The sequence below is a fragment of the Ursus maritimus genome, unplaced genomic scaffold, assembly GCF_017311325.1.
Source record: "Ursus maritimus isolate PB19 unplaced genomic scaffold, ASM1731132v1 scaffold_29, whole genome shotgun sequence".
Taxonomy (NCBI): domain Eukaryota; kingdom Metazoa; phylum Chordata; class Mammalia; order Carnivora; family Ursidae; genus Ursus; species Ursus maritimus.
The window spans coordinates 18,017,977-18,032,681 of record NW_024425452.1 but is presented as its reverse complement, the minus strand read 5'-3'; the positions used below and the strand labels follow the sequence as shown (position 1 = coordinate 18,032,681).

The 14,705-nt window shown below is 36.5% G+C and overlaps 2 protein-coding genes across 2 annotated transcripts in view; one reads left to right on the top strand and one right to left on the bottom strand.

The window, feature by feature from the left end:
- EYS (eyes shut homolog) overlaps positions 1–14,705 on the top strand; it is a 1,466,842-nt gene that overhangs the window by 1,196,012 nt on the left and 256,125 nt on the right.
- LOC103657451 (small ubiquitin-related modifier 2-like) lies at positions 701–2,882 on the bottom strand. The gene is made up of 3 exons (XM_008684893.1): positions 2,822–2,882; positions 993–1,154; positions 701–935 (listed from the first exon to the last, which is right to left on the bottom strand). Exons 1-3 carry the CDS (start codon positions 2,880–2,882, stop codon positions 763–765), a joined length of 396 nt encoding a protein of 131 aa, XP_008683115.1. The 3' UTR covers positions 701–762.

The window sequence follows — 14,705 nt, the reverse complement described above, 5'->3', positions numbered from 1 at the left end:
GGATTTAATTACTGATTCCTAATATCCACCCAGTGAGGTACTATTATACTCATTCCAAAGAGGACACTAAGATACACAGAACCTGAGGGCATTGTGAAACCAGAGTTTTTGCTCAGGAAGTCTGATTCCAGAGTCTAACTCTAATCATTACCCACTATACCATGTATTATATTATAGACAGTAATTATAGGGAAAATGTTTCATACTTTGCACATTTCATGAAACCCTTAACACATATCAAAAACTCCCTAACTTTTTTTTTTAAACAGGAAGTTTATTTAAACAACAAGATGCTTGACTTCAAGGAAAAGCTATCTAGGATTCATTTCTTTTAGAGTAATTGATCCCTGTTTAAAGACAGATTGCCCTCGGTGTAACAGATATGTACAAAAAGTTATAAAATTGTCCTTAGTTTTACAATGACAAATGAAAAGCATTAAAATTCTTCAATTGAGCGAGGTATGCAAGGATTTTTATGTTGTTCTTTTTTGTTAAATGGTGAGAGCAAAATAACCTACTGGAATATAAAGATAAGAGCTGAATGAGCATGCCACTAATGGAGAAAGGAGGTATTTTCAGAGAACCAGTATTTTTTCCCCATCCATATCTTTGATGTCAATCCAAACATACCATTAGCCATTTAGTAAAAAAAAAAAAAAAAAAAAAATGCAATTTGCTTGTGCACAGACACAGTTACTTTATATACAATGAAGGAGTGAGGAAGGGGAAAACAAAAGAATAGAGAAAACTGTACTGTAGTAGTCAGGATGTGGTGGACCCAAATTGCAGTTTTCTCATTGAGAATGTCTTCTTGGTCTGGAGAAAGAGCGTTCTGCAGGAAAGTAGCAGGTTCCCTTTTTGGTAGACACCTCCTGTCTGTTGCTGGAACACATCAACTACATCTTCATCCTCCATTTCCAGCTGTGCCGGTGTGTCTGTTTCATGGATTGGCTGCCCGTCAAATCAGAATCTGATCTCCCTCATTGACAAACCCTGTCGTTCACAATAAGCTTTCATTTTTATACTAAGTGGCAAATGCCTTTTAATCTTAAATCTCACCACAGAACCATCCTGCCCCTCCACCTCCAAATTAATGTGATCATTGTTCTCAGTCTTGACTCCTTCCTTGGGCTTTTCAAGGCCATGGCGAACGCCTCAGCAAGCACCTCCTCAGCTGCCACTTCACAAATAGACGCACCAGGTCTAGCACAACACACACCGAAAACTCCCAGACGTTTTAATTCTAGATTATGCTTTAGCAAATTAGTGAACATAACAGTGTTGAAAAGTCAGCTGATGATTATTTTTAAAAAATATACAAAGTCAAAAACTTTATTTTCTATTTTCAATTTTGCCTTATGCAACTGCCATTTTCTCTCAAGGAATTTCACAAAATAAAATTTAGTGAAAATTATGTTTTAATTCTGATGCTATATTGAAAGAAAAATAGAATCAGTATACCATCTGTCAATTCTAGATATAACAAAAGGGGTAGATAGAATTATTTTTACTTAGCCTACATGGTATGTAAGTATAGTAAAGTGAAAGATGTTTTAAAGACGTTTATGAATTATATGCTGCTGTACTTACTGCAAGTCAAATTTTTAATGTATTTGCTATTATGAAGAAGCCATGGCATTCTGTTACTTAAAATTCATTAGGCTGTAATTATTAGGTATTCTGCAAAAAGCTTTTAGAAGAGATAGTTTTATCCTTGAAAATTTCTTAGGTCAATTATATTCTATCATAGACACATTTCTTTTTTTAGGTCCTGAAAAGCAGGAAAGTTCAACACAATTTCCTTCTATCTAATAAGAGGAGGGATGTTATGTTAAAATGAGTATTTCTAATTAAAAGATTTACATAGACAAACATATGATTTTTCAAATTTTTCTCAAGCAAAGATACTATAGTCTCTTAGATATGCACTGTCTCTAGAATCACCAGTTTTGTTGAAAGGGATTTAAGACATTCAATTCATAGAATAGAATAAAGAAATATGAACTACATTTTATTATTTGAGAGAATAGTTGCTTTAAAATATTACATGGGAGTTGTTCAAAAATATGTTGTCTCAGTGCTTATTAAAAGAGTTTCCATTGCTGGATTTATTGCTAGACTCAGGAATCAGAAGAGCTGTATTTTGATTGTATGGGATAATCCTAGTTGATCCATTGAAAGATGTCAATTTTATTTCTAAAATTTTACCTCAATGATCCAAAATACTTAAACATCCTTACACAAAGTATATTTTAATGCTTTCAAAAACATTTAAATGTGAGACCTAAAAGTTGCATTAAAGATAATATAGTTCAACCTCTCATTTTTCTGCTGAGGAAACTCCATGCCAGAGAGGAAAATGTACTCTCTTGGAGCCATATGACTCAAGGAAATCTAGCAAAGTTAAAAGTAGAGTCCACATTTGGCACTCTTCCTCCTGCTCCCATTTCTATGTCTGCTTTCATAGGGGATGTACTACAACCTTATCTTTCTTCTTTATGTGACCTGTGTTTTACTTCCCATTACATATAAAGCAAGCGTTACCAGTTGTTTGTTCATTATGCCAGGCCCACAAACCCTTCACCCCTTCCTTTGTGAAAGGATCAAGGAGTCCAAATCAAATCAAGCCTGACTTGAAGCACTGCTTTTTACAAAAACAATCATGCTCATTTCTCTGGTCATCATAAGTGAAAGTTTGTGATCTTGACTAACAAAGACCTATAGATCTTAGAGAATCTATGGGCAAGTCTCATGGATTCTCATTCACAACCACCTTGAATCTTGATAATTTAACTAAAAATTACAAAAAATGGGAACTTACCATCCCAGAAAGCATCTCCTTCCAGGTTTGCGGTCTCTGTAGATGTTTGAGATTTATTCATATTAAGTAAATATATTTTCTCATGTAGTCTCAGGTGCATTAGTCCCCTATGTGCTTTATAAGGAAAAAAAAAAAGGAAAAGCATAAATCCATAAATCTATTCCCTTTTCTACTTAACAGTCTTCAGCTATTTCCTTAACCAGGAAATCTAAGTTTCTATGTGAGCAGGCTGTTTTTTAATCACTGTTATTCCCCAGAACTTAATTTAGAACTAGCGTTTAATATATATTCAATAGATATTTTTCAGATGAATAAACCAAGTTTATTTAACTTCCCTAATTCTTTTTTGCTATAAAGTAAATGTCCCCTGCCCCTAACCCATTCCTCATTTGATGTGATTTGGGAGAACCTCACCATCCTAATTATTCTCTCATTATATCAGCCACCATATAAGCTCTCACACAGTGGAAGTCAGTATTCCCTGTCTAAGTGATCCATATGCACTCAAAGAAGAAGGAATTTGCTTTTCTCAGTTTTCAGACCATTCATATTATACTTGTAGTCAACTAAATCCTTAGGTCTTTTCACATAAAGTGCCTGAAATTATTTAAGTTGCTTAGTCACGCTGCCAGAGTTTACCACTCTTGTAATAAATAAACATCCTCAGGAGATTTAACACATTAAGTGAGGTTCTCAATCATTCACAGCTTGTGGTCAATTTCTTCCATCAGTTATAATTTTCTCCTAACCCCTAGCTGAGAGCAGCATGCTAAATGAATGGGAGTTTTCAGAGATGGGGTAGATGATTTTGTAACTTGTGGCACTGTCCAGAAAGTCAGGTGTGAGTGCAGCTCCAAATCAAGGGGCCGGGGTAGATAGCAGTATGAGGAAGTGGGCAAGGAAGAGGGCCGGGGTGGGAGTCAACACAGAAAGGCATTTAGAATAATACTGGAAAAAAATTTTTCTCTATTCAAGTATTTTCAATATATATGATTCAGTAAATTTTAATTAGGAGTCTACTATGTATCACACAGTCTGATAGCCTCTGATTATACAGGAGAAGGGGAAAGTGTGGTTTTACCATTATAAAGTTTTAGTCTACTAAGGTAGAAAGGTAAGAAGTAAGTAAACAAATATATATTAGTAATTGTGATGTGTCCCAGTTGAACCAGAGTGCAGAGAGAGAGTATAATGAGAAGAGTGAGCATTAAAGAGGGCAAGTGTTGTGATGAGCACTGGGTGTTATACACAACTGATGAATCATTGAACACTACATCTATAACTAATGATGTACTATATGTTGGCTGTCCGAATTTAAATTTTAAAAAAAGTTAGGAAAGAACTTGCCAAAGAGGGGTTGATCCAGAGATACATGAACAAAAAGGAGCCTGTCAGTTGAAGAATGAGGGGATGTATATGGACATAAATATACACGATGTGGATACGGATATAGATACAAATATATCTCAAGTATAGGAAGAAGTCAGGATGGATACTGGCTTCTATAACGTTTTAAAAGGTGCTACCAAATCTGAGAAGCACTATAACTTTTTTTTCATTTTTTGCTTTTTTTTATAATAATTTTTATTATGTTATGTTAGTCACCACACAGTACATCCTTAGTTTTTGATGTAGTGTTCCATGACTCATTATTTGCATATAACACCCAGTGCACCATGCAATACGTGCCCTCCTTAATACCCATCACCGGCCTATCCCAATCCCCCATCCCCCTCCCCTCTGAAACCCTCAGTTTGTTTCCCAGAGTCCATAGTCTCTCATGGTTCATTCCCCCTTCTGTTTACCTCCCCCCTTCATGCTTCCGTTCCTTCTCCTACCGATCTTCCTGCTATTTCTTATGTCCCGTAAATGAGTGAAACCATATGATTATTGTCTTTCTCTGATTGACTTATTTCACTTAGCATAATCTCCTCCAGTCCTGTCCATGTTGCTGCAAATGTTGGGTAATCGTTCTTTCTGATGGCTGAGTACTATTCCATTGTATATATGGACCACATCTTCTTAATCCAGTCATCTGTTGAAGGGCATCATGGCTCCTTCCACAATTTAGCTATTGTGGACAATGCTGCTATGAACATTGGGGTGCATATGGCCCTTCTCTTCACTATATCTGTACCTTTGGGGTAAATACCCAGTAGTGCAATTGCTGGATCATAGGGTAGCTCTATTTTTAACTTTTTAAGGGACCTCCACACTGTTTTCCAAAGTGGCTGTACCAACTTGCATTCCCACCAACAGTATAAGAGGGATCCCCTTTCTCCACATCCTCTCCAACATTTGTTGTTTCTTGTCAACTTTCTTTCCCCTAATAAGATGTCAGAAGATCACCACCTGTACATGTTCAGGAAAATAGCCTCCTCAAAGATCCATCTGCCTGGGCTCAAACTGTCTATTTGAAGTGTGCACTGTTCTGTAAAGAAGTTGAGTTTCCACGCAGCTTGGTACAGAGGATCAGGCTGCCACAAACTGCTGCATGTGAATCCCACTTTCTAGCCTATGTCTATTTTATCATCTCATTTCAATGTCTTTAGATAAACTGGGTTGTCCCTCTTGTGCCTCTTAAGCATGCAGTATAGCAGCACCCACGTAAGTACTTCGGTCAGTCAGATGGTGATCTGATCTCTCAGCCAACTGCCTCCTGAAAGTTTGTCTGAACATTCTCCTAGGATATATTTGACAGGTCACAAGTTGGGCTAGTACAAGCTACATACAGGTATGTCTCTTCCGCAACTCCATGAAACACACACATCTCTCTATGCCTCTGAGGCTCCAGAGACTATTTATCTGGGCTTCCATACCTTTAATTTCTAATGGATTTCAAAGTGATATTGAAATTCAACCCAATGTGCATAAATTGATTTTCTATGATGTGGTCAATACTCTACTGGGTACTATGGAGTATAGAAATGTTGATCACAAAAATACCATTAAAAATAATTCACTTTAGTTAGTGATAGACTTGCTAAAGTGTCAGAGGTGAAATGCACCAATTTCTATATCTTGTTTTACAGTGTCTCACAAAAAAATAAGGTAATAAGTTGGGTGGATGGATGGATGGATGCATGAATGCATGGAGACATGGGTAGGAGGATATATATGTGATAAAGCAAATATGGCAAGATATTAATTGTAGGATCTATCTGGGTATATGATGGTTCACACTGTGAAATTCCTATAACTTTTTTTATGTTTATAACTTTTGGTAATGAAATATTGGAGGAAAACAATCACTGTGTACTTGAATCTTACCATGCAAGTAGGAATAAACACCCACACATGAAATAATTGCTATACTGTGAGGTGCTGATTGTAAGAGCAATGGAGAGTCAGAGAGAAATCAACATGGATTGGCATAAAAGGAAAGAGGACCACTTAAGACTCGAAGGTGTAGGATTTTGAAAGATGAAGTGGAAGATGGAGAGCATTTCAAATGGAGGAAAAACAGCATGAGCAAACACATGGAGGGTGGAGCAGAGGGCAGGTGTTTAAGAAAACAAGACAACTGAATCTGGTGGGGAATCCAACTGAATTTTGGATACATATAGCAAAGCTAGAAAATGGCAGGTCATCATGGGTAGAAAAGTAGTCAGTAATATTTGGGCACAATAAAAGGAAACAAAGATCAGATGTACGAACAGAATTTTCAGACAATCTTATAAAAATTTACAAAGAAAGTTATAAGATGAACGTAGGCACTCAAACTAATGTTACAGTTCCTACAGGCATTCATTACTCTGATGACACAAAATAATTGGATAAAAAACTTTGGGAACACCTTTGTCAGCATGATTTTGTTGTACTAGGGAAGTCAGGTCTTGTGTCTGTACAGGGCCATTCAAATCCTCCCTTTCCCAAGACAAAGGATTCTACCACATTAACTTTTCCTGGATGAGCTCGGAATCAGCAGAATCAACTTTGGCGGCAAGGCACTGTCAGTTCCCTCCAGTGCATGCTAACCCCCTCGCCCAAGCAGAAAGCAATGCAAGACCAAATGGAAACAATGGAATATATTGGAAAGGTATGAGGTAGCTCAAGAATTAAAATAAAAACTCAAGGACCAATCTCAGAAATCACAGAAACCAGAATATGTACCAGGGATTCAGGTCACCCTCTTCAGGGTGCAATGTGGTTAAATTCCAATAGTTCTCATAACCATCTAAAATTCAAAATCAAGAGAGAATACTTCTGAGGGGACCAGTTTATGTTGTAGCCCACCCTGTGACCAGAGAAGGGTGGTCACCTCAAAGAGAGTCTCACCAAAATTGTATTTAATGAGGACATGTCATTTCTCCAACCAAGTGACTTAACCTTTAGAAAACACAAATGAAAGGGAATAATGGTAGCGTCCATCTCATAGGATTGTGCAAGAACCAACTGAGTTAAAAATAACAAAAGAGGACTCATATAGTGCTTTTTTTGTGACAAATACTGTACTAAAGATTTCACAAATATTAAGTAATCTAATCCTTATTATTTCTCATTGAGATTTATGTAATTAAACTTAGCATCTCATATTTCGAAATTTAACTCAAAGTTGACAAGAAACACTCGTTCTTTCAGGCATTTTTTTCTGTCTAGGTTCTGAATGCTCATCAAGTATATATCTTTTGAAATGCATCCACTTGAAAACCTGAGCCTTGTCTTCTCAGTTCTCATTTTTGTAAAGATTCTCTCTCATTTACTGTTTTCCTCAGTACATGTTGATATGATCAGTTTTTGTGTTTTTGTGTGTGTGTTTTTTTAATATTAGTGTTCCCATGTGTTCTCTCCTTGGCTAAAGACCATCCTTACTAACAATTTCAGATTCCCTAGTGAAAGGATTGAATTACTACCCCTTCCCCAAAAAGATTTCATTACTACAAGTTTATCATGTTTTTTTTGTAACTAATGACTTTAAAACTAGAGATGGGAATTGAAAAAACATCTGTACCTGGGGAAATAGGTGCCTAAAATGTAATGCTTGGCTAATTTCAAATATGGAATAATGAGAAGGAAAACAGCCATTAGGTGAGATGCCCTCAGTGCTGGGGTCAAGGCATCTGGTCAGGTGCCCCATGTTATCATTGACACCCAGCATGGCTTACTGAAAAAAAGGGGGGGTGGAATTTGGAATTTGCAGTGACTGGCAAACTAAGCCTGACCCCAACCCTACAACCTTCAAAGAGAATAGAAAATGTAAAGAGCCACTGAAATCATGACCTCCTGACAGACTGTACCTCATTTCTAGGTGAGAATCTAGAGGATTCCCCAGAACAATTACAGAGACAATTTTTCAGGCAAAGAAAAACTGTGATGATAAAAAAAAAAAAAAACATAACCATAATCAAATGCAAATATCAATATATGACATGCTGACTTTCTCTTATAGATGAAGTTTGTAAGGAGAAAAGGCAGGGCTTACAATTCACTTATTTCTTGTTTTAAGGAAGCTTAAGCAGTTTTTTAAATATAATACTTGCCCAAGAGGGGACTCTTTTTTTCCTCAGTAAAAGGAAAGGAAATAAAATCTGCTGTTTTTCTGTTTGCAAAAAAAGAGATATATTAATATTTGAGCCCCCTTTCAACTCAGATTCATACTTCACAATTAAATTTAGATATAGAGGAGGGTAGGCATCAACCACCTTGTGTCCTCTTACTTTGTCTCAAGATGCTCGTGGAGATGGCTATTTTCTCTCTCTGGTGAATCCAAATGGATAGATGGATGTAGATGATAGATAGATGATAGATAGATAAGCATTCTTAAAAGTTCTGAAATATCAAACCACATTTAAAATTTTTCTTCCCCTTAGATTCCTTTTGTACTTCAACTCTGAAATCTAGGCCTTCAAACTGTCATTGTTTGCTCCTAGGCAGGAATTAAAAATTCAGGGTCTGGGGGCGCCTGGGTGGCACAGTGGTTAAGCGTCTGCCTTCGGCTCAGGGCGTGATCCTGGAGTCCTGGGATCGAGCCCCACATCAGGCTCCTCCGCTGTGAGCCTGCTTCTTCCTCTCCCACTCCCACTACTTGTGTTCCCTCTCTCGCTGGCTGTCTCTATCTCTGTCAAATAAATAAATAAAATCTTTAAAAAAAAATAAAAATAAAAATAAATAAAAAATAAAAATAAAAATATATATAATTTTTAACTGTTGCTAATAACTTCTTTTGCCCAAACATAAAAATTAGTTACTCTGAGTGAAAAACATAAATTTAAAAATAAATATATGTCGACAATCATAAAATATTTGCCTTCACCACTTTAAAATTTTTTCTGTAAAAGATTTTGTATTGTTAAAAAGTAAATATGAGGTGGAATTTTTATTATCAGATGAAGGCTGGATTACTATAACCTGGCTCTTGGCATTTTTTAGCCCATTTTAAAACTATTTTCAAGTATCTGCGGACAACGAATGCTCACATAGTCAAAGAGATGATTTCACTGTGCCACCAGTCGCTGCTAGGCTAAAAATAATGTTCCTATGAATACCCTGTGTGTTCACAGAGGGAGGTAGCTGAGTAAGGAAACTCCTCTTCCACTGGATTGATTACAATGAAGCATTATTTTTCTGCCAAAGATTATCTCAATTTTCTATATACAATATTCTACATATAGCTGATCCCTGTGGGATTTAAGAGACTAAATTTAGTCTCAGCCACCTTCTTTTACATTTCTCAGGAGTTGCATCTGTCATTTGGCTTATAGAATCTCCAGTCTGGTCTAAACTGTTCACTGCTACCTTTTATTTTCTTGCTCATCTGGAAGTTAAATCAACAGAACAGCTTGGCACAGTAAATCATATATTGTCACCATGGAGTTCCATCATAGTTTTTACAGTAAAAAGTCATTCAAAATTGTCTATATCAACAACAGCAAAAAACAAACAAAAAAAAAGGAAGAAAGAAAAAGAAATTTTTCCCTAAAAAGAACAGAAGGAATGTTAAGTACTCTAAGAGATATATGGTGAATGTCAAAAGACCAAAGGACCAATACATTTTCGTAGCTACATTAAGTAACAAATGAAGCTACACAGAATTTTTCAGCCACAATTCAAGCTGAGTTGAACAATGCCAGGGTACAGTCACTCACCTTACATGAGTGTTTTACCTTATAAGTGAACTTACATTCCACCTGAAGAGTTCCTTGCTCTCTGCCATTTTGATATTAGCTTTCATTGCATTTCTAACCAGAAAGCCTTTGCCTTTAATCATCTTAAGTTAATATTGATGGGAAAAAAGCCAGTAATGAAAGAACTTTAGCATATCTATATGGGGATGAAAAGAAGATCAATCAATATCATTTAAACAATGACCAAAGCTCTCTAGTAATTAACGGAGATATTTTAAAGCATACTTCCTGTTCAGTGTAGGAACTATAATGGCAACATGGAAGGAAGATAGGAAAGGTGTGCTTCACAAAAGCAAGTCATGTTTTGGCTGAAAAGACCCTTGAAAGTACTTGGAATCATATTTTTAAGAAAATGTAGGAGTATGACATATTTTCAGGGAAGAAATTTTCATAAACAAGACTAACTGAACCTGGGCCTCATTACCATAACTGATGAAACAACTCCCCAGGTCCAGGGGCTGCAGGGCAAAGTCTTTATTAAAAAGTTCTTTGTGTATGCCTGGAGTATAAAGTCACAATGAACAATAGGTTTGCTTTGTATTTTCCCCCTTTATATCGTAAGGGGCATAATACTGGTGGGATATTAAAGCAATGTATTTTTATTTCCCCTTTAAGTCTCTTTTAGTCATCCATCTCTGATGCTGAGGCTTCTTGCCCAGTAAGAAAGAACAAAGGGGCTGTTAAAAAGCTTTGGCCTCCAACTTCATTGACTCTGTAGCAAAACAGTCTTGGAGGAGAGAGAAAGGAGTCTTCCAAACTCCTTCAGACTCCAGTAACATACCAAAAGTCTGCTTCCCCCTCTGCTTTCCCCCACCCTCAGAGACAAATCAATAACTTGAGTAAGAGAGGCAGTACTATAAACGTAGTCAAACAAAATGAGGACCCACAGATTAATGGGCATATTTATGACAGAGCTTCTAGGTATCTAGGAGAACTCCAACTTTGAACTCAGCATCAGATCCAACATGGTACAGGTAGGATGTCACAGAGGTAATCGTTGGGAGGTGGCTGATGAAGTGAATAGGAAGCAGCAATCCTGGCTCCTAATGACCTGTGTGTGGCATGAAAGCAATCTAGATGTTCCCATCTAGATTGGAAGGCACTCAGGAAGGCACTCTGAATATCCATTCTATAGCTGTGATCATTCCCAGTGCTGCACATCTCTACATAACTGAGCCCTACGGTGGTGTTTTTTGTATTGTACGCAAAGGCTGCACCAGTTACACTCCTGCTAGCAGTGTCAATTTTTCCACAGCCTCACCAACACTAGATGTTTTCAGTCTTTTTAAGTTGCTAAGTTATTAAGTGGAAATGCCATTTTATCACTATTTCTAAAGATTTCTATTTAGCACTCTGGTCATAGGCCTTTCTTAGGCTAACTTAAAAAGAAAAAGTTTTGTCACTCAGGGAACTCAGATGTTAACATAGGATGCTTCTGAACTTTACTCTTCCCATGCTCTGAATATAGAGCTACATGAGGCAATTCCCATTGAAAGAAATCCAGAAACTAGCTGAATAACTCCTATATGTCCGGCAAATGCACTGAAATGCATAAGAAACGCTGACACAATCTTTCCATAAACCCTACCTCTGGCATAGCACCATAAAATCAGAAAGGAACCCCCAACTCCCAATTTGTCACTGAATAGCTGAAGATTTGGAAAACACATCTAGCACCCCAACTTTTAAGGCTCCCACCAAGTGGGCCCCCAAAACACCTAACTCTGAAAGCCAGTGAGACTTGTGTCCACAAGACCCACAGAACTACAGAAAACGAAGGAATTCTTAATGGCTTATGAGCACTTGCCCCAACAGCTAACCCCTAGGACTCATTGCAGAGGACATGGCCAAATATAGTCATCTCCCAGTGTTCCCTGAAAGGGGTTTGACTTCATACTTGACAAACTGAGGGCCCAGCTTCCATTTTGCACACATCTAGGGGCTGCCTCTGATCCTTCACAGAGCCCAAGGGGGCTGAAGGGCATTTCTGAAGCTTTCTTCCTCTGGTGTGCTCCACCAATAAAACGAAATTGCCACTATCTCTTTGAAAGGAGTTTGTACACATGCTTGATACCAGATTTTGTTGCTGCTGACTGAGGAACAGGCTTCCAAATCATGTTGCTCTGGTAGTCAATGGGTCTTGCATTCACAAGTCCCACAGAACTATAGCAAACAAAGTGGTTTTTTGAAAAGTACAGGCTCAGCACAGAAAGAGAAGATAAAAACACCCATCCTCTAGCTTTTCCCTGGAAGGGGCTTAACTACACAATTTTCCAGCTGCTGTCTGGCTTCTAATCAGCCTACAATTCCTTGCCAACTGTGATCTTTCCCTTGGAACACTGATGGGCCTTGGCACACCCTCAGCTACTGGGAGCCACTAAGAACAAAGAAGGTAGCTTGGACAGTCACAAGAATTTGAGAGACAACCAGGAGCTTGGGCCAGCATGATGGATAAGGTTCATCTCCTATACAAGACCACTCTTAGAAGAGTGGGAATGGTGGCTGTTTTATCTAATGCACAGAAACCAACATAGATAGTCAAGAAAATGAAATAGGAGACTATGTTCCAAACAAAAGAACAATATAAATCAGAAACGAATCTTAATGCAGGAGAGATAAGTGATTGACCTAATAAAGTTCAAAATAACAGATATAAATATGCTCACTGAGGTCAAAAGAGTAATACAGGAACAAAATGTGAATTTCAACAGAGATAGAAAATGTTAAAAAGTACCAAACAGAAATCACAGAGCTGAAGAATACAATAACTGAACTATGAAATTCAATAGAGGGGTTCAACAGCAGACTAGATCAGGTGAAAGAAAGAATCAGTAAACTCAGAGATAAAGCAGTGGAATTAATCCAATCAGAGGAACAAAAAGAAAAAAAAATATGAAAAGGATGAAGATAAGTTAAGGGAACAACAAGCAGACCAATATACACATTACAGGGGGTCCTAGAAGGAGAAGAGAAACAAAGGGGCAGAAAGTATAATCAAAGAAATATGGCTGAAAACTTCCCTAACCTAAGAAAAGAAGTATATATCCAGATTCAGGAAGCACAAAGAGTACCAAAGAAGAATCTAAGAGATCCACATGGAGACACATTGTATTTAAGTTGTCAAAAGTTAAAGACAAAGAAAATCTTAAAAGCAGTAAGAAAAAAGCAACTTATTACATACAAAAGAACCTGGTAAGACTATGAGCAGGTTTTTCAGTAGAAATTTTGCAGAACAGAAGGGAGTGGGATAATATATTCAAAGTGCTGAAATTAAAAATAACTGCCAACCACGAATACTCTTCCCAGCGAAGTTGTCCGTCAGAATTGAAGGAAATATAGAGTTTTCCTGATAAACAAAAGATGAAGGAGTTCATCACCCCAGACCAGCCTTATAAGAAATGTGGAAGGGAGTTCCTTGAGCTGAAATGAAAGGATGATAATTAATAATTTTAAAACATATGATAATATAAAACTCACTGATAAAGTTAAATATATAGTTAAAATATAGTTAAATCTAGAATACTCTAATATTTTAATGGTGATGGTTGAATCGATTATAACTCTAATATAAAGGTTAAAAGACAAAAGTATTACCAACTAAATAATTTGTTAATTACATAATATAAAAAGATATAAATTGTGACACTGAAAACATAAAATGTGGACAAGAAATATAAAAATACAGAGCTTTTATAAATATTCGAAGTTAAGTTTTTATCACTTTACAATAGATTTAACTGTAAGATGTTTTATGCAAACATCAAGGTAACCACAAGGCCAAAAACTTTGTAGATATAAAAGAGATAAAGAGAAAGGAATCAAAGTATACCATTACAGAAAATCATTAAAGCAAAAGGGAAGACAACAAGAATGGAAGGAAGGAACAAAGGAACTACAAAATAGCCAGAAAACAATTAACAAAATGGTAATAGTAAGTCCATGCCTATCAATAATTATTTTAAACATAAAAGGACTAAATTCTCTAATCAAAAGCCAGAAGAGCTAAAAATCAAGATAAAAAGGATACAAGATAAAAACATAGATTAAAAAAGACCCAATTATATGCTACCTACAAGAGATTCACCTTAGCTTTAAAGACACACATATACTGAAAAATTAAAGTATGAAAAAAGATCCTACAGGCAATGGAAACCAAAAGAAAGCAATGGTAACTATACTCATAATAGACAAGATAGACTAAGACAAATACTGTAACAAAAGACAAGAAGGTTAATATATAATGATAAAATGGTCAATTCATCAAGGGGATATAATAATTGTAAATATTTATGCACACAGCATTGGTGTACCTTAATATATAAGTGATATTAATAGATCTATAAGAAGAAACAGATAACAATAATAGTAGATGAGTTCAACACACTGCTTTCAAGAATGGATAGATTATACAGACAGAAATAAATAAGGAAGCAATGAACCTAATGTTAGACCAGGTGGACCTAAAAGACATATACAGAACATTTATCAACAGCAGCAGAATACATACTCTTCTCAAATGAACATGGAACCTTCACGAAGATAGATCATGTGTTAGGCCACAAAACAAGTCTTAATGAATTTAAGAAGATTAAAATCACATCAAGTATCTTTTCTGACTGCTTTGGTAGGAACACGAAATCAATTATAACAAGAAAACTGGAAAATTCGCAAATATGTGGAGATTAAGCATACTACAGAACAATCAGTGGGCCAAAGAAGAAATCAATAGAGAAATCAAAGCATATCCTAAAACAAATGAA

What these genes read in the sequence shown, in the direction of transcription:
- LOC103657451 (XM_008684893.1), bottom strand. Translation starts at nt 2,882, where the DNA reads ATGAATAAATCTCAAACATCTACAGAGACCGCAAACCTGGAAGGAGAT. An exon ending in AGGAGATGCTTTCTGGGATG is followed by an intron (nt 1,155 to 2,821) that starts GTAAGTTCCCAT and finishes GTGCTTGCTGAG; the next exon opens with GCGTTCGCCATGGCCTTGAA. An exon ending in AGCTTATTGTGAACGACAGG is followed by an intron (nt 936 to 992) that starts GTTTGTCAATGA and finishes TCCATGAAACAG; the next exon opens with ACACACCGGCACAGCTGGAA.